Raw genomic sequence first — 26,459 nt, 5'->3', positions numbered from 1 at the left:
ATGCAAAATCACAAACTATCAAAATGTGTGAATTCATATTTCACATTTCTTGGTCCTAACCATAGGATTCAGTGCCTATTTGATATCCTAGACGTAAATGTTCAACATTTATTATATAAGGACACTCACTATAACTAACCGCCCCTGCTCAAGAAATTCCTGGTTAACGCAACTGTAGCCTACCAGGTGTGCTCTGCGCCTGCGTACTAGTCTGTGTGGCACTTTTGCTGTGACGCGACGGGCTTGCTGTCAAGAAGGAAACGGGCATCCTTCTGAAAAATCCGAAACACGGACACGAACAAAAAAAGGAGGATAAAACAGACTAAATTAGTACCAACTTCCTGATACATGTAATTCATTTCAGCGCATTCCCCCTGTATAGGTAATGTTTTTTTTTTCTATTGCCCTGTTTGTTTAGCTAGCTTGGAGGTACTAGCCAGCTATGTTAGCTCGCGCTAGCATCCAATATGCTTATGTAGCTAGATTGCCTTGCCAGAATAACATTTTGACATAAATGTAATGACGGTTAAAAAATTATAATAATATATATAGAATATTTAAAAGCGGGATAACGCAGTTATTCTTCACTTCCTTATCAATTTCGCTTTCCAGTTTGCTACCCATTCAATTGTGGTTAAAAGTTGTTAGAAAATATCTATCCACCAAGACGCAAGACTTAGAGTAACTTAGTGAGAGCTTTTAGCCTGGTTCTGACTAGACTGACAGATATACGGCGATCCAACACCTCAGCCGTCTGTTGCCGTCGTTGATGCCATATGGGCCTAGCCAATGTAAAAACAATGCTAAATTATGGAACTATCCAAATGGCATAGCTTGCTACATTTTCCAAAATGTCCATTTATCTGAGGAGAACGGCTGTGCTGAATTACATTGGCCAGAGAAGCAACCAGCAGCCTACTATTCACTGATGCTTATGTATTTCACTATATTTCACTGTTTCAAGACTTGGTCATAAGCAGAGTTTATGCTATATCATTTAAAATAAAATAAATCATAGACAGGACATATGCACTTTGATATCATATCTGTGCATGGTTTTAGAGACTTTCAAACAGACATACAATAGGCCTACCTGAAAGCAACCAGATAGTGGGTTATTACTCAGCATGCATTGTGTAGACAGCTCCTCCCCTCCTTAACCTCAGGGTCGTTCTGAACATAACAGCACCAAAACAAGCAATGTAGGCTAATGTTTGAAATGAAATGTGGTTTGCCTTTGCCCCAGGGTGAATAGCAAGCCTATCATTTGTGTTTGTGTTGCTTGCATGAGCCGGAGAGAACAGTGTTTCAAGTCTTTCTCCTTGGCTGGTCTCCACAGGGCTGATCGTAGTGGACATGGATGCCCCTCTTCCTATTTAACCAGCCCAGCCTGCCCTCTTTCACAGTGCCCCAGCCTGGATGAATGGAGATGAGACATTGTTGACCCATCAGCAGCAGTGCTTAGCATGAACATCCACACACTGGGTGATTCTCTGGGCCCTAGCCTTGCGGTGCGTATGAGCGGAGCCGCCGGTGGCTGGAGCAGTCTCTCTCTGAAGCCAGTGCCTACCGGGTGGATCCCCTCTCTGTTCCAAACCATGGTCCCTACGGGATACACCAAGCTCCAGGAAGAGCGTGGTCTGGCCATGGCCGACCTGGGGCCCAAACCTGATGGGAACGGCTACCGGCCTGACCCCCCTCACCTGGAGGTGCGCCGGCACTCGGACCGGGTAGCACGGACATCCGTTAGCCTGTCAGACGGTGGGGATGTGCGGTACTCTGAGACTGAGCCCATGCTCCCTGAGGGGACGCTCTCAGGGGAGGAGGGCGATGCAGAGGAGAAGGAGGAAGAGGAGAGTCAGAGACCTACCACACGCAACATGCCCAAGGAGTCGCCCTTGGCCATGGCGCTGCAGATCGTGGTGCCTTTCCTGCTGGCTGGGTTCGGCACGGTGTCGGCAGGGATGGTGCTGGACATAGTACAGGTGAGACTGGAATGGTAGAGAATAGGTCCTTTTGAGACTCGGGTGTGGACTAGTGCATGTTAAGTTCAATTAGGTAGATGAGATGGATTTGGCACAGTTTAATTCCATTAGTTTGTATTGTTTATTTATGAGTCCATTTCTTGTGTAGTCCAGAGTAAATGGCTGTAAGAGCTTTCAAGGGAGGTGATAAAGCGATATCTGTCTATTGATATTAAATTGTTAAAGGTATTCTCATAGCCACTCAGCAAATACTATTAGGGATAGGGTACTAGGAAGAAACCTACGACTGGAAGCTATGGCAGTTTGCCTTATCTACTTCTTGATAGAACGTTTGAATTTTAATGTGAATATTTGAATGCGGACAACTTTCTAATTCAGACAAGCTGACAATGAACAAATGTAAGCTCCCATCTGCTCTATACTAGCCGGTAGCCAACAATTAACAACAATGACATGTCTAATATTGCTGTCTTCTCTCTTTTTCTCCCCCCCCCCCATCCTCTCTCTCTCTCTCGCCCCCCCCCCCCCCCCCCTCCTCCTCCAGCACTGGGATGCCTTTAAGTACATTACAGAGATCTTCATCCTGGTTCCGGCTCTGCTGGGCCTGAAGGGTAACCTGGAGATGACCCTCGCATCCAGACTATCCACCGCGGTAAGACACACACACGCCATCTTTTAAATACTTTCAAACACACTTCTGCACACAGACACCATCAATAAGTATTTGCACATTCTAGATACATACACTCACACATGCTCTTCTGCTTGCTCTACAAAACCTGTTTGAGATGTATATCAAGATGGCTTCCTGGTTTAGGAGTTATGACGTCATTAGTTTGAGGATTAAAGACCATCAGACATAGTAGTTATGTAGCATGTAGTTATGGTTATGTGGATGACGTTGGTTATACATAGTGGTAATGTCTAGTTTTACCTGAGGCCCTGCAGACTAAAGTGATGTATCATGCTTGTTGTTGTCATGCCTGGACTTGTCTTTATAGGCTTTTGTTGTGATCCTCCATAGGCCATGTCTGGTAGGCCATATATCAGGTGAAATGAGATGGTAGGGAACAGGGAGGAAAATGCTAATCTTTACTATCTTGTATAATCTATTTTGCCTGTTGCCCCTTTGAAACGTCCATGCTTCTTTACCATGTTAAGACATGGTTATAAGTTAAACTATTAGTCTGTGGAGTCGTGTCCACTGCTGTAGAATAGCCTCTCACCCCAGGATCTAAGTCTAAGGGATTTATGAGAGAAATCTGCTGAGGTAGCGGTCTGTCTAGTTCCCCATGTCATGATTTCCCAGACCCTTCCTCCTTTCCCTTCAGAGAGAAGGGAGGTGGTGTTTCCACTAAAGGGATGGGCTGCAGACAGAACAGTGAACAGGCAGTTTGATGGGAAAGTTGGCACTCCACCTCGATCTTAGAGCGCAAACAACCTCAGACTGAGAGGGGGGGGGGGGGGGGTGGGAAGAGGGTTTAGAGGGATTTATAGAAAATATCTATTGTCTTGAAGGCAATAGTAGATTGGTAGACTGTTCTGTCCAGCAATAGTTTTTTAGATTCTGGCCTTTGGTTCACTCTGCCTAGTGTAAGAACTTGTCATATAATTGCAAAGAAAACAACCTCACTTCACCATATTTAATCTCTTAACATATCTCACTTTCTCTCTTTTTCTATTTCTCTCTCTCTCCTGTCTCTACACTCTCTCGCACACCATTACACTCTGGTTCTCCCATCTTGCTTCCTCCCTTTTTTCCTCCCTCCCTTTCTCCCCCTATTGAAATGATCTGGGGTTTGAGAAGTTGATGAGGTGATGGGACAGAATTCTCTCTTTGTTCAGTTTGGCCCGTTCCTCCCCTTCCTCTTTCCTCACAGATACACATTCACATCATTCTGTTCGGTCTCACACAGAGAAACTCAGTGTTGTGTTTCACTTGTTCCCTCAGCTCACTCCCTGTTCACTAAACTCAAAACTGCTAAGCTCTGCATACTTTTGCTAAGAAAACAAGAACAGTCACAAACCTTCCCATCTGAAACAATGCACTCAATTGAACATTGTGTTTAGTTTAATCATATTAGTTTGTAATCTGATTAGCGGTTCCTGCAAACTGTTCAAAGTAGTTATTAATCTGTTTTTTGGGCAGGCTATTTGAGTGTGAGATTAAAGTGAATATTGAATGAGTTGACTAGCTGGTTGTGGTCTCACTGTGCAGGTGAATGTGGGGAAGATGGACTCTCCCATAGAGAAGTGGAATCTGATCATAGGAAACCTGGCGCTAAAACAGGTAAACACACACACACGGTCAGCTTCATAGCGAGCAGCAATATTCCCAGATTTTTTTTCTTTCTACCGAGCAAATTTCAGCTCAAACTTGAACGTTGTGAAAATGTAGTGCAACTTCCAGCGCGTGTTTACTGTAAACACCTGAGGCTGTACCCGCTTTAGAGTGGCTTACCATAAAAAAACTATGGAGAAAATGCATCCCATAAAATGTATCATGGAAATAGCTGTTCTATCATTCAGCCTGCAGTAGCAGGCAATGTGTGGTGTTCAGCATAGGCCTACATTTCATGAGACTTTTGAAAAAACATGCAGGGCTTGACATTAAGCTGTTTATCCACTTGTCCTTCAGACAAGGAGGTGACTGAAAATGTTGTGGTGTTTGACGCAAGAAACCACTTTACAAAATAAAAAAGTATTATTATTCCCATACCATTATTACAGCGATTCAGACAAATGATGCTACCCTCTGCCTGTTGGCTACTTAGCTAATTCAAGCCTGTCTCAAAATACAACACTGCCCCTTTAAGACAAAACAATTCCAAATGCAAACTGAGAGCTTCTTCTCAACATGACATAAAAAAATGGTAAGCCTATGCAACATGAACCAATTAAAAACAGTACTGTAGCAATGAGGTTTGTGCAGTAAGCTATAGGCCCAATACATTATCACCACATATTGGCTTTACTTGAATTGCCCTGCTAATGCATTGTTGTTCGGGCCAAACATCCCTCCGCTTTCCCTTTCCTCCACTGATATTGACCAAAAAGGAGAACGTCTTCCAGCTGACAGCAAAACTCGAGTTGTTACCGCATTATTTCTGCCACATGCACACATTGATGTTGTTACTCCTATGAACAGAGAAAGTGAAATATTCCTGGATATTAAAAAAGACCCAAGCCGCTAACAATAATAACAATGCAAACCTATAGATACACTTTCCTACTCATTCATTACTGCTGCAGTGCTTGTTGTAGCGCTGAGTGGAAATAGGAAGAACGCACATTTTATGGCTTATAAAAGTGTTGAATACAAAGTGTTGACAGAGCTGAGAAAGAACTTAAACATGAACTCACTCATAAAAACAGCAGCTCTTTGCTGTATTCGTTGAGTCTCCCTGTAGTCATGGTTTTGAAATATCACAGTATCAACTTTGCTGTAGCTTTTTTTTATGCCTGCTATGTTACTGCAGACACGGTAATTTGAGCAATCCGATTGGCCAGCAGTAGGCAGATAGTGCACTTGATTTGCTCTCTGGGCACGCCAGACACATGAATTGGTTCAAAATGGCAACAGTTCACCTACCCGGCGCGCAAGGCAGCTGAATCAGGTGCACCTACCGCCAAACAGCCCGAGACTAAACATTTATAAAATTAGGAACACAAGGCTTTATCATTGTTATTTTTTTACAGAAATCTTTGGCGATCGACTAGGAATGCCTTGATGAACACTGAACTTCACTCAACTTTCTAGAGCAATCTCATGCTTCCCTATAAGCTAATATTCGTGCCGGGGGAGCTGCGCGCCCGTGTTCATCTTAGAGGGAACATTGGCGAGCAGTGTTGGATTTGTGCCCTTATCTCCCTATCTGCGTAGCATGTGTACTTCTGGTTAGTACTTGTGGTAATTATTGACTGAGGGACTGATAGTGTTCAAGCACAGTGTTTAATGGCCCCTTGAGGACTTGTCTTCAATGTTGATAGTGTATCATATAACAGGAGAACATTGTTAGAAAAACAGGTTTATGTTATTCCTGTTAACACTGCCCTCACACCTCTCCCTTTCTCTCATTCCCTATATTCCTTCTCCCTTTTTCATCCTCTCTCTCTCTCTCTCTCTCTCGCTCTGCCCCCCGCCACACTTTCCCTATCTAGGTACAGGCTACAGTAGTTGGCTTCCTGGCAGCAGTGGCGGCAGTGGTTCTGGGTTGGATCCCAGAGGGGAAGTTCCAGATGAGTCATGCCGTGCTGCTCTGCTCTGCCAGCGTGGCCACTGCCTTCATAGCCTCTATGCTGCAGGGTACAGACACACACACACACACAAGGACACACACATGTACTCTGATATGGAATAGGCGCAGTCAGACAGTCAGTCAAAGCCCCACACATTATCACCTACTGCTGATGGGTCTCGTGCTATATATTAGTAGTAAACACACACGTGGAAGGTTGAGGTATGTGCAGGCATGTCGCCCTGACCTCTGTACCGTCTGAACCCCAGGCTTCATCATGGTGGGGGTGATCGTGGGCTCCAAGAAGACGGGCATCAACCCCGACAACGTGGCTACACCCATCGCCGCCAGCTTCGGTGACCTCATCACCCTGGCCATCCTGGCCTGGATCAGCCAGGGACTCTACAACTGCCTGGGTGAGAGGAGGAGGGTTTGGACTAGATACTTCCAGATGGAAATAAGATACAAAACCAGTCAACAAATTGTTTTACCCTCTATATTGAGTTCACAATCCTTCACTTCATCCTTCTGTTTGTGTTTTATTTCCCCTTGAAAAAAGGTGAAAATGCTCAGTAAATCTGTCCAACAGTGTAAAGAAATGGTCCGTTTGGAATCAGACTGCATCTTTCAACCACTAGATGGCACTCTTACGCTGTTATTTTGTCTTTACTGGTAATTCATCAGAACAGACTATCTTTCTCTCTCTCTTTTCTCCCTCTCTCCTTCTCACTCCATAGTCCATATTTAATATGTGCCATGCCCAGCCTCACACACGCTTCCTCGCGTTACATTACTCAACACAGAGTGGACCAGCAAGCGTTTCCTTTGGAAAGTGTATTTTACTAACCTTGACGTGTCTGAGCCCTATGAAACAAGCATTCATCACCAGACCAGAGACTCAAAATCTATGAAAGGCTACAGTAAAACCTCTGAGATAATTTAATAGCAGAGTTCATACCAGCTCAGTAAATCTGTCTGGCCTTGCCTGGTGGTGTAGGACAGGTTGTGTTCCAAACGGCACTCTATTCCCTATGGGCCCTGGTCAAAAGTAGTGCACTACGTAGAGAATAGGGTGCCATTTGGGATGTTGCCACAGAGGACAGTGTCTCTGTTGTAAGGGCCAGCCTTGTCCGTCCCGTCCGCAGTGTTCTGCCTAATTGGACTAATGTGCAGTTTACTCACAGTTAAAGTTAGTCATTTTAGCCTGATGGTGTACAGAGATATCCAGGAGACTGTATATTTTCCCAAGGCCACGTGCCACGGTTGACTACTGCAAACATTTATTTTAAGACCTAAAGCTGAAACGTGGCAAGGGAATAGTGAACCACAGTGACACCCAGAGTCAAGCCTAAACCCAGGGACTGGTCGGTATACCTGTGTCATCATGACTGGGACTATTACCCAATTCTACCCACTGTGACTACATATAGCTCCCTTCTCTGGGTTTTATATCTATGTCTTCAGGGGGTTGATGATGAAGGCCATTAAGTGTGTGGAATGGGATCATGGTGAGACAAACATCTGGTAAGGAGAAGCGGATGATGGAGTTACATATCTCACTACTAGGCACTAAGCAGGTGTTTTCCCCTTCTCTATTCTCCAACATCACTCTGATTTAGTGCTGTAATAATCATTAGAGTTTGGCCAAAGAGGAAGTGTGTGTGCGCATGCACATTTCTGTATAAAGTAGACCCCTCCAAGGAGTGTCTTGATAGTGAGTGATGTGTTAGATATGTCCTGTTCTGTAGCTACTGTACTGAGTCACAAATACAGCACTTCTTTGGTTTGTTATGAATCTCTGTTGTTTTCTTGCTCCCTGCTCTGTGTCACGCTGTCTCGCACATCTGTTTTGAATTCTCAATTTTCCTCTGTTTCTCTCTCTTTCTCTGTTTCTCTGTCTCCTTTAATGTACATATCTACCTTTGCACATTTATCTGGTACTGCTACTCCCTGTATATATGCTTGTGTGTTATTTATTTTTTAAATGTACACCCTTTTTCTCCCCAATTTTGATCTTACCCAGGTATTTTATTCCTTTTCTGTTTAACATTTTGCGTCATTGAGAAAGGTTCTTAAGCAAGCTTTTCACTGTAAAGTCTGAACCAGTTGTTTTCGGCACGTGATAAATACAATTTGATTTATCGTTCTCTCGCTCTGTTTGTCTCTGTGTAGATTCTCACCCGTACGTGTCGTCCCTGGTGTGTGCCTTCTTCCTGTCTCTGACTCCAGTGTGGATGGTGATCTCCTCCAAACACCCGGCCAGCCGCACCCTGCTCTACTCTGGCTGGGAGCCTGTCATCACTGCCATGGTCATCAGCAGGTGTGTGGATGCACTCACTCACTGTCATAGAGAAATAGCAACAGACAATTGTACATTCACATGATGAAAATAATACCACATTTTTAGTGTGAATGTTCTGTGCTCTGCAGTATCGGAGGACTCATCTTGGACAAAACCGTGTCTGACCCGAACCTGGCTGGCATTGTGGTGTACACCCCTGTCATTAACGGTGAGACGCAACATCACTGACTGATTAGACACTCTGTGTGGGTTTACAATGTGACTGACACACTGTGTGGGTTTACAATGTGACTGACACTCTGTGTGGGTTTACAATGTGACTGACACACTGTGTGGGTTTACAATGTGACTGACACTGTGTGGGTTTACAATGTGACTGACACTGTGTGGGTTTACAATGTGACTGACACACTGTGTGGGTTTACAATGTGACTGACACTGTGTGGGTTTACAATGTGACTGACACTGTGTGGGTTTACAATGTGACTGACACACTGTGTGGGTTTACAATGTGACTGACACACTGTGTGGGTTTACAATGTGACTGACACTGTGTGGGTTTACAATGTGACTGACACTGTGTGGGTTTACAATGTGACTGACACTGTGTGGGTTTACAATGTGACTGACACTGTGTGGGTTTACAATGTGACTGACACTGTGTGGGTTTACAATGTGACTGACACTGTGTGGGTTTACAATGTGACTGACACACTGTGTGGGTTTACAATGTGACTGACACTCTGTGTGGGTTTACAATGTGACTGACACTGTGTGGGTTTACAATGTGACTGACACTGTGTGGGTTTACAATGTGACTGACACTGTGGGTTTACAATGTGACTGACACTGTGTGGGTTTACAATGTGTCTGACACTGTGTGGGTTTACAATGTGACTGACACTGTGTGGGTTTACAATGTGACTGACACTGTGTGGGTTTACAATGTGACTGACACTGTGTGGGTTTACAATGTGACTGACACTGTGTGGGTTTACAATGTGACTGACACTGTGTGGGTTTACAATGTGACTGACACTGTGTGGGTTTACAATGTGACTGACACTGTGTGGGTTTACAATGTGACTGACACTGTGTGGGTTTACAATGTGACTGACACACTGTGTGGGTTTACAATGTGACTGACACACTGTGTGGGTTTACAATGTGACTGACACTGTGTGGGTTTACAATGTGACTGACACACTGTGTGGGTTTACAATGTGACTGACACACTGTGTGGGTTTACAATGTGACTGACACACTGTGTGGGTTTACAATGTGACTGACACACTGTGTGGGTTTACAATGTGACTGACACACTGTGTGGGTTTACAATGTGACTGACACACTGTGTGGGTTTACAATGTGACTGACACACTGTGTGGGTTTACAATGTGACTGACACACTGTGTGGGTTTACAATGTGACTGACACACTGTGTGGGTTTACAATGTGACTGACACACTGTGTGGGTTTACAATGTGACTGACACACTGTGTGGGTTTACAATGTGACTGACACACTGTGTGGGTTTACAATGTGACTGACACACTGTGTGGGTTTACAATGTGACTGACACACTGTGTGGGTTTACAATGTGACTGACACACTGTGTGGGTTTACAATGTGACTGACACACTGTGTGGGTTTACAATGTGACTGACACACTGTGTGGGTTTACAATGTGACTGACACACTGTGTGGGTTTACAATGTGACTGACACACTGTGTGGGTTTACAATGTGACTGACACACTGTGTGGGTTTACAATGTGACTGACACACTGTGGGTTTACAATGTGACTGACACACTGTGTGGGTTTACAATGTGACTGACACACTGTGTGGGTTTACAATGTGACTGACACACTGTGTGGGTTTACAATGTGACTGACACTGTGTGGGTTTACAATGTGTCTTACAATGTGCACCAATTTGAATGAATTTACATTCAAACTTCGTAGTTAGAAAAATAGTGCGTAATGGACTAAACACAAACGTCTGTCTCTGTATCACTGCTACTGTCAACCTCCTCCCATCCTTACCGGGGGACCGTTGCCAAGGCTGTTGCTGGCATTTTGACAACCGGAGATCAGCTTTTAATTAAACATTGTTAATGAGAGACATTTAACTCAATGGAAGGAGACTGTGTGCCTCTAATCTATGTTACTGCTGAGATGTCTACAAATCAGGAAATGGCTGGGTGATCTGGGGTGTGTGTGTGTGTGTGTGTGTGTGTGTGTGTGTGTGTGTGTGTGTGTGTGTGTGTGTGTGTGTGTGTGTGTGTGTGTGTGTGTGTGTGTGTGTGTGTGTGCCACACAGACAAATGACTGGGGCTGGAAAAGGGAGGTTTCCTCACCAACCCTGTAACTATCTGTGATTTACAACACATAGATGTGTTGGAGATGACTAGGCTGAGCTTTTCACTCTGAACATGAACAGTTCCTCTCTTCAAAACTAGACACAGAATATAAGAGGAGATGAGTGAAGCTGGTAAAGGAGAGGAATTGGGGGAATGGGAGAAATTAAAATAGGGAGATGAGACGAGGAGAGGCATGCAGACAGTCTGTTGTCCCAGAGCTACTCCGATGAGGCGGGATATAGTGGGAGACGGGACCCCCCTGTGGTCTACCCTCACCCCACCCCCCCTCTCCCTCTGTCAGACCCAGTGACCCAAATTACAGCAGCTAGCCCCCCTGCTGAGATGGAACCACCATACTCCCCAGACCTCTGGATGAGAGGGATTGAGTGGTGGACTGGAGATGGTAGAGAAGTGCAGTGAAAGTGAGGGATGTTGCGGAATGAGAAGCGGTAGGGGGGTGATTAGGCAGGGATGAGTGTGAGGGATGGAAGGGGGGGGGGGCATTCTATTTAGCCGCACCACGGAGTAGGTAAATGTCAGTGGAGAGGCAGCAAAGATTGGATTAAGTGGCCATAATCTCTGGGCAGCAGGGGTGTCTGTTCTCATTTAGGCCTGCCTGATAAGGATAACAAGCACAGGAAGGGAGATGAGCCCAGCTACCTACCCCTCTCCAAAACACAACCCTTTTGGTACTGTGCCTCTTTGGGTACACTTTGGAATGCCCAAGCTCCCTTTCTGTCTCACTGACCACAGCCTCTCATCTCCTCCTCTACTTTCTGTCAGTGTTGTCTCTCATGCACTATTTTGGGTTGGAGTGGTTGTCTGGTCTGCCCACCTGGAAGCTGTGAGTGTTTCTACATGAGCTGTGCTGAGTGGCTAGACTACTCTGAGTCACCTGTGTGTGTGTGTGGATATAAATTGCCTTGTCCTGCTGTTCTCATGAGCAATGTTCCTCTGCTTGATACAAATTACAATCTATATGACGAAGCTGAGCAGTATTAGATGGGGCACGCTGTCAGTCTTTTTTATTTTTTTCCTCTTTCTCCCCCCTTTCTCCTTATCTCTTACTCCTACTTTTCCTGTCTTTGTCTATCCCCACCTCTCGTTTTTTTTTTCTCTCGCTCTCTCTTTCTCTCTGTAATGCAGTTTTCCCACACAGTAATATGTATTAATTATGTCTCCGACCGTGGCGATGCATCACTGCTGTCTCATGCTCCTTCTGGTTGAGAAGGCTGCATTCCAAACCAAAACTCACACCCTTCCCACTGTCCTAATGGATCTAGAAGGATGTAATATGACAGAAACTACAGTACATCCCTGCTCTTTGGAGGGAGAGGTTGCGTTACCTCAGATCTGTGACTGGAAGGCATCAACTGTTTAGGGAAGGATACAAATCTGGGTCCTCGCATTTCTCTCACCCTCGCTTCTGCTCTATACTCCAGTCAGCTCCAGCCCTAAGCCTGCCTGTTCTGTCTGTTCTCCAGGTATTGGGGGGAACCTGGTAGCCATCCAGTCTAGCCGTATCTCCACTCACCTCCATTTCCACAGTGCTCCTGGGGAGGTACCAGAGGAAGCCAAAGGCTGCTACTACCCCTGCCGCACCTTCTATGGCACAGGTAAAGTGCCTAACCAATACTCAAACTGTGGAAATGTGATCTGTTTTAAACGGGGCATCCTACAGGACAGGTTGCTTAGCATAGAGAGATTTCTCATCCCTCTCGCTGTGATTTTAATGCATAAATTGTACAGTAGGTGCTGCAGAAGGTACTATGTTAAGTCACTACCCCATAATTTAGACTGACAGATACACAGGTTAGGAACCGTCTTAGCATCTGTTTATTGTTAGACTCAGTTGCACAGTTCCAACTCCTCTCATTTCCTCTCTCTCAGGAGCCAATCACCGTTCGGCCCAGGTGCTGCTCCTATTGGTGCTCCCGGGTCATCTGATCTTCTTGTACACCATCCACCTGATGAAAAGCGGCCACACCACCCTGACGCCTATCTTCATGACCGTCTACCTGGCTGCCGCCCTCTTACAGGTCAGTGGTGTGTGTGTGTGTGATGGGGATAGTTCCTTTGCAAACTATCCATAGTCTGCAAATTCCTTTTCCAAATGTGACCTTCATCTGAGCTTGAAATTTCCCTGGCTGACATTACTTTTTATTAAAAGCAGATATTTTGCGAGACACCGCTATTATTGTGACGCTATCACAAGCAAGCTGCGTTCAGAGACCGTCTTTCACTCGGCTTTCATAACACTTCAACATAAATGAACCACGCATAATGAACGTCAGCTTGAGATGAGTGCTCCTTCCTAAGTGACATTTGAAGAAAAATCAGGTGCGGCAGGAAGCCTAGCGGTTAAGAACGTTGGGCCAGTAACTAGAAAGGTGGCTGGTTTGAATCCCCAAGCCCGACTAGGTGAAAAATCTGTCGACATGCCCTTGCGCAGGGTACTTAACTGTAATTGCTCCTGTAGATCGCTCTGGGCAAGAGCGTTTGCTAAATGACTAAAATGTAAATGTAGAAATGTGTGTATCCTAAGCATTCCTAGAGTTCTGTGGTTTTATTCCTGAAGACGTCTGACTTGTGTGTTTTACCGCTTTGATGGCATTCGGATCGATTTATGGAAGCAAAGACTCATAATGTGAATTGGTGCTTTTACTATAGGTGTGCCATGGCATGCCACGACTGTCTGGAATGTGTGGTATTTTCTAGGTGTGCATTTGCTCTCCACCTCTATCTTCTTTTAAAGTGGTTTGTTGTACACAGCAAGGCCTAACTGCCATCCTGGAAGTCTTGATTCCGTGGAACTTAGCTTTGATAGTCTGGGGTCAATGTTTACTCGCTACAACTGGTCTTTATAGGAAGGAAGACATATGTTAGTTGCCATTTCTCTTCAACTTCACTAGTGAGCCTTTAAACTGAAGAGGGGGAGAAAAAACATATATCATAAGGTACTATGAGCAGGAGGGTATCTGATTATTATTATTTTTTTAACTAGGCATGTTAGTTAACCTGTTTGGGATAGGGGGCAGTATTTTCACGTCCGGATGAAAACCGTGCCCAAAGTAAACTGCCTGCTACTCAGGCCCAGAAGCTAGGATATGCATGTTATTAGTAGATTTGGATAGAAAACACTCTGAAGAAAAGGTCGACCGATTATGATTTTTCAATGCCAATACCGATTTATTGGAGGACCAAAAAATCCAATACCGATTAATTGGCCGATTTCTTTCTCTTTTTTTGTATTTTTTTGTTTGTAGTAATGACAATTACAATACTGAATGAACACTTAACTTAATATAATACATCAATAAAATCAATGTAGCCTCAAATAAATAATGCAACATGTTCAATTTGGTTTAAATAATGCAAAAACAAAGTGTTGGAGAAGAAAGTAAAAGTGCAATATGTGCTATGTAAGAAAGCTAACGTTTAAGTTCCTTGTTCAGAATATGAGAACATATGAAAGCTGGTGGTTCCTTTTAACATGAGTCTTCAATATTCTCAGGTAAGAAGTTTTAGGTTGTAGTTATTATAGGACTATTTCTCCCTATACCATTTGTATTTCATTAACCTTTGAATATTGGATGTTCTTATAGGCACTTTAGTATTGCCAGTGTAACAGTATAGCTTCCGTCCCTCTCCTCGCTCCTCCCTGGGCTCGAACCAGGAGCACAACGACAACAGCCACTCTCGAAGCAGCGTTATCCATGCAGAGCATGGGGAACAACCACTCCAAAGCTCAGAGCGAGTGACGTTTGAAACGTTATTAGCCCGCGCTAACTAGCTAGCCATTTCACATCGTTTACACCAGCCTCATCTCGGGAGTTGATAGGCTTGAAGTCATAAACAGCGCAATGCTTGAAGCATAACGAAGAGCTGCTGGCAAAACGCACGAAAGTGCTGTTTGAATGAATGTTTACGCGCCTGCTTCTGCCTACCACCGCTCATTCAGATACTTAGATGCTTGTATGCTCATTCAGATTATATGCAACGCAGGACACGCTAGATAATATCTAGTAATATCATCATCCATGTGTAGTGAATATGATTGATTGTTTTTTTATAAGATAAGTTTAATGCTAGCTAGCAACTTACCTTGGCTTACTACATTCGCGTAACAGGCAGTCTCCTTGTGGAGTGCAATGAGAGCGAGGCAGGTCGTTATTGCGTTGGACTAGTTAACTGTAAGGCTGCAAGACTGGATCCCCCGAGCCGACAAGGTGTAAATCTATCTTTCTGCCCCTGAACAAGGCAGTTAACCACTGTTCCTAGGCCGTCATTGAAAATAAGAATGTGTTCTTAACTGACTTGCCTAGTTAAATAAAGATTTAAATAAAGGTGTGAAAAAAAATCGGTGTCCAAAAATACCGATTTCCGATTGTTATGAACTTGAAATCGGCCCTAATTAATCAGCCATTCCGATTAATCGGTCGACCTCTACTCTGAATGATGTCTGAGTATAACAGAACTTATTTGGCAGGCGGAACCCCGAGGACAAACCATCCAGGAAAAAAATTGTTTTGGTCGCTCTCTTTTCAATGGGTTTTCATTGGGAATCTAGAATTCTAAGGCAGTTGCTTGCAGTTCCTATCGCTTCCACTGGATGACAAGTCTTTAGAAATTGGTTGATGGTTTTCCTTTGTGTAATGAAGAAGTAGCCCTGTTCAGAACAAGGGTCGAGTGAAGTGTACTGTTTGATAGAGGTTTGTGACCTGAAAAGCACGCTCCACTTTGTTTTCCTCCGATATTGAACGTAGTTTATCGCGTCTTAAATTTTATCGATTATTTACATTGAATACCTAAAGTTCTATTAGGAAAGTTGTTTGGACAAAGAATACAGGTAACTTATGAGATATTTTGTAGTCATGTTGCGCGAGTTGGAACCGGTGTTTTTCTGGATCAAACGTGCCAAATAAATTGACATTTTAGATATATAACAACGGAAATAATCGAACAAAAGGACCAGTTGTGATGTTTATGGGACACATTGGAGTGCCAACAAAAGAAGATCTTCAAAGGTAAGGCATGAATTATATCTTTATTTCTGAGTTTCGTGTCGCGCCTGGCGGGTTGTCTTTGTTTGATGGGGTGCTATCCTCAGATAATAGTATGGTTTGCTTTCACCGTGTCAATTCTGCACTGAGACAGACCACAAGACTCATGACACTGTCCCTCTAGAGGAAGAGCGTGGAGAGAGGAAGGCTCAGCTTAGGAAGACTGAGGCAGAAGTGCAGCAGATGATCCAGGAGAGACTGCAGAAGGTTCAAGAGATCAAACACTCAGTAGATCTCAGCAAGAGACAGGCAGAGAGAGAGATATCAGACAGTGTACAGGTCTTCACTGCTCTGGTGTGCTCCATTGAGAGAAGCCAGGCTGAGGTGATTGAGGAGAAGCTGAAAGCAGCAGAGAGGCAGGCTGAAGGGTTCATTAAAGAGCTGGAGCAGGAAATCACTGAGCTACAGAGGAGAAGCACTGAGGTGGAGCAGCTCTCACACACTGAGGACCACCTCCATGTCCTCCAGAGCTTCCCATCCCTGTGCACCCCTCCACCCATCAATAACTGGTCTGAGAACAGTGTTAATAGTCATCTGTGTGTGGGGACTGTGAAGAGAGCTGTATCTCAACTGGAGGAGACACTGAATAAACAGATGGAGAAGCTGCCTGAAGTCAAACTGAAGAGGATTCAGCAGTATGCAGTGGATGTGACTCTGGATCCTGATACAAGATTGACACATGGAGATACAAAACAGGATCTCCCCGACAACCCAGAGAGGTTCAATCTTGATGTCTATGTATTGGGAAAGGAGGGCTTCTCCTCAGGTAGATTTGAATATGAGGTGATGGTTAAAGGAAAGACTAAGTGGGATTTAGGAGTGGCCAGAGAGTCCATCAACAGGAAGGGGGATATCACACTGAGTGCTGAGAATGGATACTGGGCTCTGTGGCTGAAAAATGGAGAATACGAGGCTCTTGCTAAACCCAGTCTCCTGCTCTCCCTGAGAGAGAAGCCCCAGAAGGTGGGGGTGTTTGTTGATTATGTGGATCGTCAGGTCTCCTTTTATGATGTGGAGGCCAGGTCTCTACTCTCACTGGCTGCACCTTCACTGATAAACTCTATCCATTTTTCTGCCCGTCTTAATGATGATGGTGAAAACTCTACCCCTCTGATCATCTCTCCTGTCAATGACACCGACTGAGTTTAACCTTAAAGTATAGTTGATGGGCATTCTTTGGAGGAGACTGCAGTGTCATATGAATGTCACAAATGGTTGTCTATGTCCTTATACTCCTTAATGATATCTAGTCTCTCTCATTGTTATGAAAAATCAAAGCAGTAAATGTATCCCCACCTCCAAAACGTTGTAATAAGTAATTCCTTAATAAAATGCATATAGAAAAGGGTTTCTAGGGCATTTATTTTCCGTATTTACATGTAATGCCATATCCACTCTCTTTCACAGGGGACAATGAGGAATTCTCTCTTTCTCTCAATGCTATTTATAGGAATGATATACTTCTCCTTTAAAGTAGCTTGAATCAGGGGAACTTGATACTTAGTCTGGGGTTGTGGTCTCCCATTGGGCTAGTGGTAAGTCGTCGCATTGCTTTCCATGTCTTTACTACTTCATCCAGTAACTTGTGTCCGAGGTGGGATAGTGCCTTTGTTTCAAAAGGGAGAGGTTTGCCGTGGTTGTCCTGGGAGAGGACTTGAAACAAGGTGCATAGGCATGCTTCCCAAAGGAGGGGGTTGCAACTATCCACCTCATTTTCAAACATTGCTATGGGCACAGCTAAACAACGGAAGTGATAAATTTGACTTCTTCTGCTACTTCCCTATTGCAGCGCAGCAGTGGCAACCTCTGTGGGTGACTATTGGCAGATTAAATTATTTTAAGGAGTCAATTTAGAGCGTAAAAGTCAAGTAAGCCTAAACTAGTATAAGTGTAATGTCATATTTATTTAATTCACATTCGCTAACATTGGCTAGGCCTACTAGTTCTGTTGCGATAACGTTAGTTGTGTCAGAGTTAAGGGCCATCCGAGATACTGTTGTGAAGAAGTTTAAAGCCGGATTTGGATACAAAAAGATTTCCCAAGCTTTAAACATCCCAAGGAGCACTGTGCAAGCGATAATATTGAAATGGAAGGAGTATCAGACCACTGCCAATCTACCAAGACCTGGCCGTCCCTCTAAACTTTCAGCTCATTCAAGGAGAAGACTGATCAGAGATGCAGCCAAGAGGCCCATGATCACTCTGGATGAACTGCAGAGATCTACAGCTGAGATGGGAGACTCTGTCCATAGGACAACAATCAGTCGTATATTGCACAAATCTGGCCTTTATGGAAGAGTGGCAAGAAGAAAGCCATTTCTTAAAGATATCCATAAAAAGTGTCGGTTAAAGTTTGCCACAAGCCACACCAAACATGTGGAAGAAGGTGCTCTGGTCAGATGAAACCAAAATGTAACTTTTTGGCAACAATGCAAAACGTTATGTTTGGCGTAAAAGCAACACAGCTGAACACACCATCCCCACTGTCAAACATGGTGGTGGCAGCATCATGGTTTGGGCCTGCTTTTCTTCAGCAGGGACAGGGAAGATGGTTAAAATTGATGGGAAGATGGATGGAGCCAAATACAGGACCATTCTGGAAGAAAACCTGATGGAGTCTGCAAAAGACCTGAGACTGGGACGGAGATTTGTCTTCCAACAAGACAATGATCCAAAACATAAAGCAAAATCTACAATGGAATGGTTCAAAAATAAACATATTCAGGTGTTAGAATGGCCAAGTCAAAGTCCAGACCTGAATCCAATCGAGAATCTGTGGAAAGAACTGAAAACTGCTGTTCACAAATGCTCTCCATCCAACCTCACTGAGCTCGAGCTGTTTTGCAAGGAGGAATGGGAAAAAATGTCAGTCTCTCAATGTGCAAAACTGATAGAGACATACCCCAAGCGACTTACAGCTGTAATCGCAGCAAAAGGTGGCGCTACAAAGTATTAACTTAAGGGGGCTGAATAATTTTGCACGCCCAATTTTTCAGTTTTTGATTTGTTAAAAAAGTTTGAAATATCCAATAAATGTCGTTCCACTTCATGATTGTGTCCCACTTGTTGTTGATTCTTCACAAAAAAATACAGTTTTATATCTTTATGTTTGAAGCCTGAAATGTGGCAAAAGGTCGCAAAGTTCAAGGGGGCCGAATACTTTCGCAAGGCACTGTAAGTGTCAGTTGTGAAGAGAAGGCAGTGTGAAAAATTACTATTTTAAAGGCCCTTTAGTAAGGAGATCTGGTAATCTCTCTGTGACATTTAAAAGTTTGTTTCAATTCATCTTAAATAAAGTAGGATTTATTTTATTTATATGTGCCATGCCTGCTGTAAAGTGAAAAAGACCCTGTTTGTCTGAGAACATGTACAGAGGGGCAAAAAAGTATTTAGTCAGCCACCAATTGTGCAAGTTCTCCCACTTAAAAAGATGAGAGGCCTGTAATTTTCATCATAGGTACACTTCAACTATGACAGACAAAATGAGGGGAAAAAATCCAGAAAATCACATTGTAGGATTTTTAATGAATTTATTTTCAAATTATGGTAGAAAAGTATTTGGTCAATAACGAAAGTTTATCTCAATACTTTGTTATATACCCTTTGTTGGCAATGACAGAGGTCAAACGTTTTCTGTAAGTCTTCACAAGGTTTACACACACTGTTGCTGGTATTTTGGCCCATTCCTTCATGCAGATCTCCTCTAGAGCAGTGATGTTTTGGGGCTGTTGCTGGGCAACACAGACTTTTAAGTCCCTCCAAAGATTTTCTATGGGGTTGAGATCTGGAGACTGGCTAGGCCACCCCAGGACCTTGAAATGCTTCTTACGAAGTCACTCCTTACCCGGGCGGTGTGTTTGGGATCATTGTCATGCTGAAAGACCCAGCCACGTTTCATCTTCAATCAATGTCCTTGCTGATGGAAGGAGGTTTTGACTCAATCTCACGATACATGGCCCCATTCATTCTTTCCTTTACACGGATCAGTCGTCCTGGTCCCTTTGCAGAAAAACAGCCCCAAAGGATGATGTTTCCACCCCCATGCTTCACAGTAGGTATGGTGTTCTTTGGATGCAACTCAGCATTCTTTGTCCTCCATACACGACGAGTTGAGTTTTTACCAAAAAGTTATATTTTGGTTTCATCTGACCATATGACATTCTCCCAATCTTCTTCTGGATCATCCTAATGCTCTCTAGCAAACTTCAGACGGGCCTGGACATGTACTGGCTTAAGCAGGGGGACACGTCTGGCACTGCAGGATTTGAGTCCCTGGCGGCGTAGTGTGTTACTGATGGTAGGCTTTGTTACTTTGCTCCCAGCTCTCTGCAGGTCATTCACTAGGTCCCCCCGTGTGGTTCTGGGATTTTTGCTCACTGTTCTTGTGATCATTTTGACCCCACGGGGTGAGATCTTGCGTGGAGCCCCAGATCGAGGGAGATTATCAGTGTCTTGTATGTCTTCCATTTCCTAATAATTGCTCCCACAGTTGATTTCTTCAAACCAAGCTGCTTACCTATTGCAGATTCAGTCTTCCCAGCCTGGTGCAGGTCTACAATTTTGTTTCTGTGTCCTTTGACAGCTCTTTGGTCTTGGCCATAGTGGAGTTTAGAGTGTGACTGTTTGAGGTTGTGGACAGCTGTCTTTTATACTGATAACAAGTTCAAACAGGTGCCATTAATACAGGTAACGAGTGGAGGACAGAGGAGCCTCTTAAAGAAGTTGTTACAGGTCTGTGAGAGCCAGAAATCTTGCTTGTTTGTAGGTGACCAAATACTTATTTTCCACCATCATTTGCAAATAAATTCATAAAAAATCCTACAATGTTATTTTCAGGATTTTTTTTCTCATTTTGTCTGTCATAGTTGAAGTGTACCTATGATGAAAATTACAGGCCTCATCTTTTTAAGTGGGAGAACTTGCACAATTGGTGGCTGACTAAATACTTTTTTCCCCCACTGTATCTCTGCACTCCCGTTAACAGAGAGGACAGTGGAATCTTTCGAACTAAACTGCTGGTCCTAAATCGCTTATAAATGTTTCTGTGGCCATGTAACTAGACGTGTTGCCCTATGCTTGTGAGCAGCCCCAGTGTACAGTGCCTGTTCAGGCTTTTCTCTCTCGGAGGAGTGGAAAGTTCCCCCTGCTGTGTTTGCTCAAGGTGTTATCTCCCAGTCAGCAGCCTCCCTCTCTCTCTCTCGCGCTCTCTAACCCCAGTACACACTCACACCCTCAGCTGCTGCACTCGACCCTCTACTAAGAACTGTGTGTTCTCTCTGAGAATTCAACCTCTATCCCTGTCTCCCTCTACTTTCGAGAAATCCCCTTGCTTTCCCACACTTTCCTTGGTAGGATTCTTTAAATGGGGCTTCAGTGGTTTCAGAGATGGCTTCATGCAAATCCGTCTGTGCCTTTCCCACCTTTCAAGCGTGACACAAACAGTACAGAGAGGTCCATCCAGGATCATCAATGTCTTCCACAGTTCGTTAGATCAAAGTAGATCGCTAGAGTGAAGGAACATTTTGTTCTCTGAACACAGAGCCTTGAATTGTGCATCTTGTCTCATACAATCATTGGTTCCTGTAGGTGCTGGGTAGAGATATGAGGGGGAGATGGTCATGACCCTTCTGTAAGTTAAGATGGGAGACGTTGCCAGACGCATGCAGGAACCAAACGTTAATTATGAATAACTAATAAGCTAAATTGTGCAAATATACAGTGCATTCGGTAAGTATTCATAACCTTTGACTTTTTCCACATTTTGTTTCATCAAGCTACACACAATATCCCATAATGACAAAGCAAAATCAGATTTTTAGAAATGTTTGCAAATGTATTAAAAATAAAAACTCTATTACATTTGTATAAGTATTCAGACCCTTTACTCAGTACTTTGTTGAAGTACCTTTGGCAGAGGAATGCAGCATCGAGTCATCTTGGATATGACGCTACAAGCTTGGCACACCTGTATTTGGGGAGTTTCTCTCATTCTTCTCTGCAGATCCTCTCAAGCTCTGCCAGGTTGGATGGGGAGCGTCGCTGCATAGCTATTTTCAGGTTTCTTCAGAGATGTTCCATCTGGCTGGGCCACTCGAGGACATTCCGAGACTTGTCTCGAAGCCACTCCTGTGTTGTCTTGGCTTAGGGCCGTTGTCCTGTTGGAAGGTGAACCTTCACCCTAGTCTGAAGTCCTGAGCACTCTGGAGCAGGTTTTCATTGAGCATCTCTCTGTACTTTGCGCCGTTCATCTTTCCCTCGATCCTGACTAGTCTTCCAGTCCCTGCCGCTGAAAAACATCCCCACAGAATGATGCTGCCACCATCATGCTAGCTGTCATGTGCCTTTTACTGAGGAGTGGCTTCTGTCTGGCCACTACCACAAAGGCCTGATTGGTGGTCTGGCCACTCTCCACAGAGGAACTGTAGAGCCATGTCAGTGACCATCGTGTTCTGGGTCGCCTCCCTGACCATGCCCCTTCTCCCGCGATAGCTCAGTTTGAGTGGGTGGACAACTCTAGGAAGAGTCTTGATGGTTCCAAACTTCTTTGATTTAAGAATGATGGAGGACACTGTGTACTTGGGGGCCTTCAATGCTGCAGACATTTTGATACCCTTCCCCAGAACTGTGCCTCGACACAATTCTGTCTCGAAGCTCTACGGACAATTACTTCGACCCCCATGGCTTTGTTTTTGCCCTGACATGCACTGTCAACTGTAGGACCTTCTTATATAGACAGGTGTGTGCCTCCTTTTTGTTTTTAAATCTTAAAAAACCTCAACCTATTTTTGTAAATGAGCATCAACCAGTGGATCTTGCGTTGAATGTGAAGAAATGGACAGTTAACAGTGGAGTGTAGATCACAGTGATGTCTCCTGTAAGGAGCATTTGTGGCAAATCTGATGGCCGAATGGTAAAGAACATCTAGCCACTCGAGCACCGTTACTGGCTGATCTGTATATTACGTCTCCCTAATCTAGCATGGGTAGGATGCTCATCTGAATCAAGGTTAGTTTGTCAGATGGGGTGATGGAGGAGCAATTACGATACAGAACACCTAAATGTCACCTTAGCCTGCAACTTGGTTATGTGCTCCAGGAAGGACAAAGTACTGTCTAGCCAGAATTGGCTTGTGTGAAAAGGGATGGCAGGGGGAAAGAGGTATCAGATAGGTATGTTTCTGTTGCTCATTCATTCTTCTGGCATTTCACATCAGTTTTCAAAGCTAATGTATTCAAAGCACACACTTGAAAACAAACTCATTTAAAGACACTCACTTTAGACCAAACACATTCAAAGCGTTTCCTGTGTAAATCGTTTTAATTAGAAAGATGGAGACAAAGGACTGATGCAGGATACCATCCAGCCGCAGGACATCAAACAGTGTCTGGTTCCATTCTGGAGAGTCTTCTCCTCTGCTCTCTTCTCTGCATTGATTAGACGGCTCTAGTTAATACTGTGGAAGGGGAGGGGAGGTTTGACGTCGTTCTCTGGTTGTGTCTGTCTGTTGATTTTGTCTTCTAAAACGTATTTAGTCAAAGCGATTTGGGGAGAGTTGTAAACTATTCTGTTTTATTGTCTGTGTCGAGTGAGTGAGTGAGTGTGTTGAAGGGGTATTTGGTGGACAGCGACACTCAATAAAAGGACAGAGGGGAAAGAAGATTGAACTGGATAGACTGCGACAAGCAGAGAGGGCCTTAAGAGGAAGTGTTTGATTCACTGCTCTGTCACAAGGAGTAAAGTCAGTGTTATTTCAGGCTACCTACTTTGCATGCTACCCACTATGTGTGAAGAGACAAATAGACTGTCGCGTGACCCTTGGGGGTTTCCATACATAACACGTTCTGCATAGAGACACACATCTCAAAGCCCTCATCCTAGATGGACACACCTATGAAACACACACGTTATTATCCCTCTTTATCCCAAGACATGTTTGGTATATGCTTCTTATGATTTTGGTGTTTGAAATGATCCATTTCCCTATAATGTATTTGCTGCCGGTAACATTAGATTTCTCCTTGTTTTCCTTCACATATGGTTATCAGTCGAATGCTTAGTTTTATTTCTTATACTATAGCTGTCATACTGCCCCTCTGTCTCTGGTTGGGCTAATTGCAGTGGGCAGTGTTTCAAGCTCTTTGTTTTTTGGACAGTGAAACAGGAATAACACGAACCACTGGCAGACAGTTTCTTTTCTCTAAATCACAATGGCCCAGCGCTTCTCGCTCTCGCTCTCTCTCTCTCATATTCCTCTTCAGCTCAGTTTTCTTTGTTTCCATGGTGTTTCTTAGAAAATATCTGTGAAGAGGTGTGTAATGTGGATTTTTGCGCAATTTGTCTTCCTCGCTTCAACTTCTCGGTGGGACGCCACTGTGCTTTGTGAATCACGTGCGTATGTGTGCATCTGTTTTATATTGGGGGTGTGATGTCTTGCATAGCAAACAATTGGGTTTTTGCAATCAGGAATAGCTTACATTGATTTACATGTGTGATGGTAATTGTGTTGCTGTGTGGTCTTTAAGCGAACTAACTTTAAGCTAACAGCTCTCTCACACTTGTTAATGTGCAGATTTACATTATGTACAGTAAACTCATTCTGTATATTAAACTCTCTCTCTCTCTCTCTCTGTGTGTCTCTCTCTCAGGTGTTCCTGTTGCTGTGTATAGCAGACTGGATGGTGTACTCTATGTGGCGTAGTGGTAAAGACCCAGACAGTTTTTCCATCCCCTACCTGACCGCCCTGGGCGACCTCCTGGGCACCGCTCTCCTGGCCCTCAGCTTCCAATTCCTGTGGTACATCGGTGACCAGGACAGCGACGTGGGTGACTGAGATGACCCCTGATCCCTGGTGGAGGGGTCACGCCCGTGCCTCTACCCCAACCCAGAACCCATACCCCTTCTCCTCCTATTATGCCATGCGGGGTTGTTGCCGTTTAGGCGGTTTGCCTCGCTCAGCTATTGGTCGCTGGAACATTCCTCTGCCTCTCCTATTGGGCAGAGTAGCACTTAACACTATGCTGATTGAGCCAATGAGGAGCTACAGATGTTCATTTGGAAGAAAAAAACTATTATTTGGAAAGACATTTCTCTGCATCTGGTTCCTTTTTTCCATTCAACCAATTGCATTGCATTCTAAAAATCATATGCTTCTTACAGTGCAATTTATTAAGAGATTTGACCGTTGTTGTTTCGTTGCAACAAGTCACTTATATCCAGTGGACACTGCACATATAGCTGGAAGCCTTCAGTTAGTGAGATCTACAGGCTGCGGTGTTTATTCCTGGCAGAAGGGAGACACATGGACAGACAGGGTGGAGAAAGGCCAGGTTACAGGAGGTACACAACTGGCCCTGGACAGCTGGGGCCAGGGTTTGCACGGTTAGTTGCTGGATCAGCTGTTTTAGAGCTGGGATGGAACAAAAGCCTGCACACTATGCTGTTGTTACAGACTAGTATTGCCTTCCCCTGGTCTAAAGCTTTATATAGTCTATACCAGAGCACTGAGTCTACTCTCAGCCCAGACGATATGCATCTCACTCTCTTTGGATGCACTTCATATAGTCTCTCATTAAGGTCAGTCACAGATTGAACCTCAGTTGTTTATCTGTTTGGGCTTTCATGTGGCCATCTGTACCCTTAGTTTGGTTTTGCATGACAAGGACAAATAGAATTGGGGACAGCAGCCTGATCGTGACAGTTAGCGGTACTCAAAGAAATGTATTGGATACCTGCTATTTTTATACCTCTCGAGGGACTGATTCTTTGCTCTTTCTCTCGCTTCTCTCTCTCTCGCTTCTCTCTCTCTCGCTTCTCTCTCTATCTCTATCTCTAATATAAAAATAAATAATGGCGGTCCAGTCACACAGAGTAGGTACTATTCTGGCGTTATACAGTCAGGTCCCGTGCGATCATGTGGTTTTGACCGTGGACGTTTACAATCCACGCACTCTGTTTACACGTATGTACGTATGTTCACTACGGTGGCTCTCTGCCGTTAATATTCCAATGAAATGTGCCTGCGGAGATTCACAGGGTGATGAGATGTTATTCTTTCTGATGCCATATTCCTTTAGTTTTCTGTTGGCTCTGTTGTTTTCTAACCTTCTAATAATGTGCTGTTTAAAGGGTTGTTTGTTTTCATATTCCCAATCTGTTTTTGGAAACGAATGACCTTTTTGTGACTCATAGAAATGTTTAATAAATAAATAAACGTCCAGCATGAATAAGCTGCTTACAAATGTGTGATTATACTGAGTGAAGATTTGCTGGTCCCTCAGAGGTTAATTGGATGTTGTAGTATTAGTGGTTGTTCAGTCAAAGCTCTTGTCTAAAGAGGTTTAGGATGAAATGCCTGTAGACAGGGAAGGACAAGATCAGCTCCGATTGAGACAAATCCGTGTATACCGACACTTCTCTGCAGTAAAGCAATGTTATGATTGAAGTCTGCCACACTGTGGTAGAAATATATTGTGTGCTCTTTGGATGCCCTCAGGAGATCACTGGACA

At 44.1% G+C, this 26,459-nt stretch overlaps 1 protein-coding gene across 2 annotated transcripts; it reads left to right on the top strand.

Moving 5' to 3' along the window:
• The first annotated feature begins 208 nt into the window (after positions 1–208).
• On the top strand, positions 209–26,191 carry LOC139378611 (solute carrier family 41 member 2-like). Of its 2 annotated transcripts, none has more exons than XM_071120933.1 (11): positions 209–382; positions 1,340–1,985; positions 2,530–2,637; positions 4,204–4,275; positions 6,147–6,291; positions 6,493–6,639; positions 8,396–8,543; positions 8,654–8,733; positions 12,374–12,505; positions 12,780–12,928; positions 24,598–26,191. In XM_071120933.1, the coding sequence occupies exons 2-11, from the start codon at positions 1,467–1,469 to the stop codon at positions 24,781–24,783; spliced, it is 1,686 nt and encodes a 561-aa protein (XP_070977034.1). In that variant the 5' UTR covers positions 209–382; positions 1,340–1,466; the 3' UTR covers positions 24,784–26,191. The 2 variants fall into 2 exon arrangements, with proteins under 2 accessions (XP_070977034.1, XP_070977035.1); XM_071120934.1 differs by having other exon boundaries at positions 211–382; positions 1,407–1,985; positions 24,598–26,176.
• The last annotated feature ends 268 nt before the right edge of the window (positions 26,192–26,459 follow it).

Source organism: Oncorhynchus clarkii, chromosome 21 (genome assembly GCF_045791955.1).
Source record: "Oncorhynchus clarkii lewisi isolate Uvic-CL-2024 chromosome 21, UVic_Ocla_1.0, whole genome shotgun sequence".
NCBI lineage: Eukaryota > Metazoa > Chordata > Actinopteri > Salmoniformes > Salmonidae > Oncorhynchus > Oncorhynchus clarkii.
The sequence above is the reverse complement of the archived record's forward strand: the minus strand, read 5'-3'. Positions and strand labels throughout refer to the sequence as shown.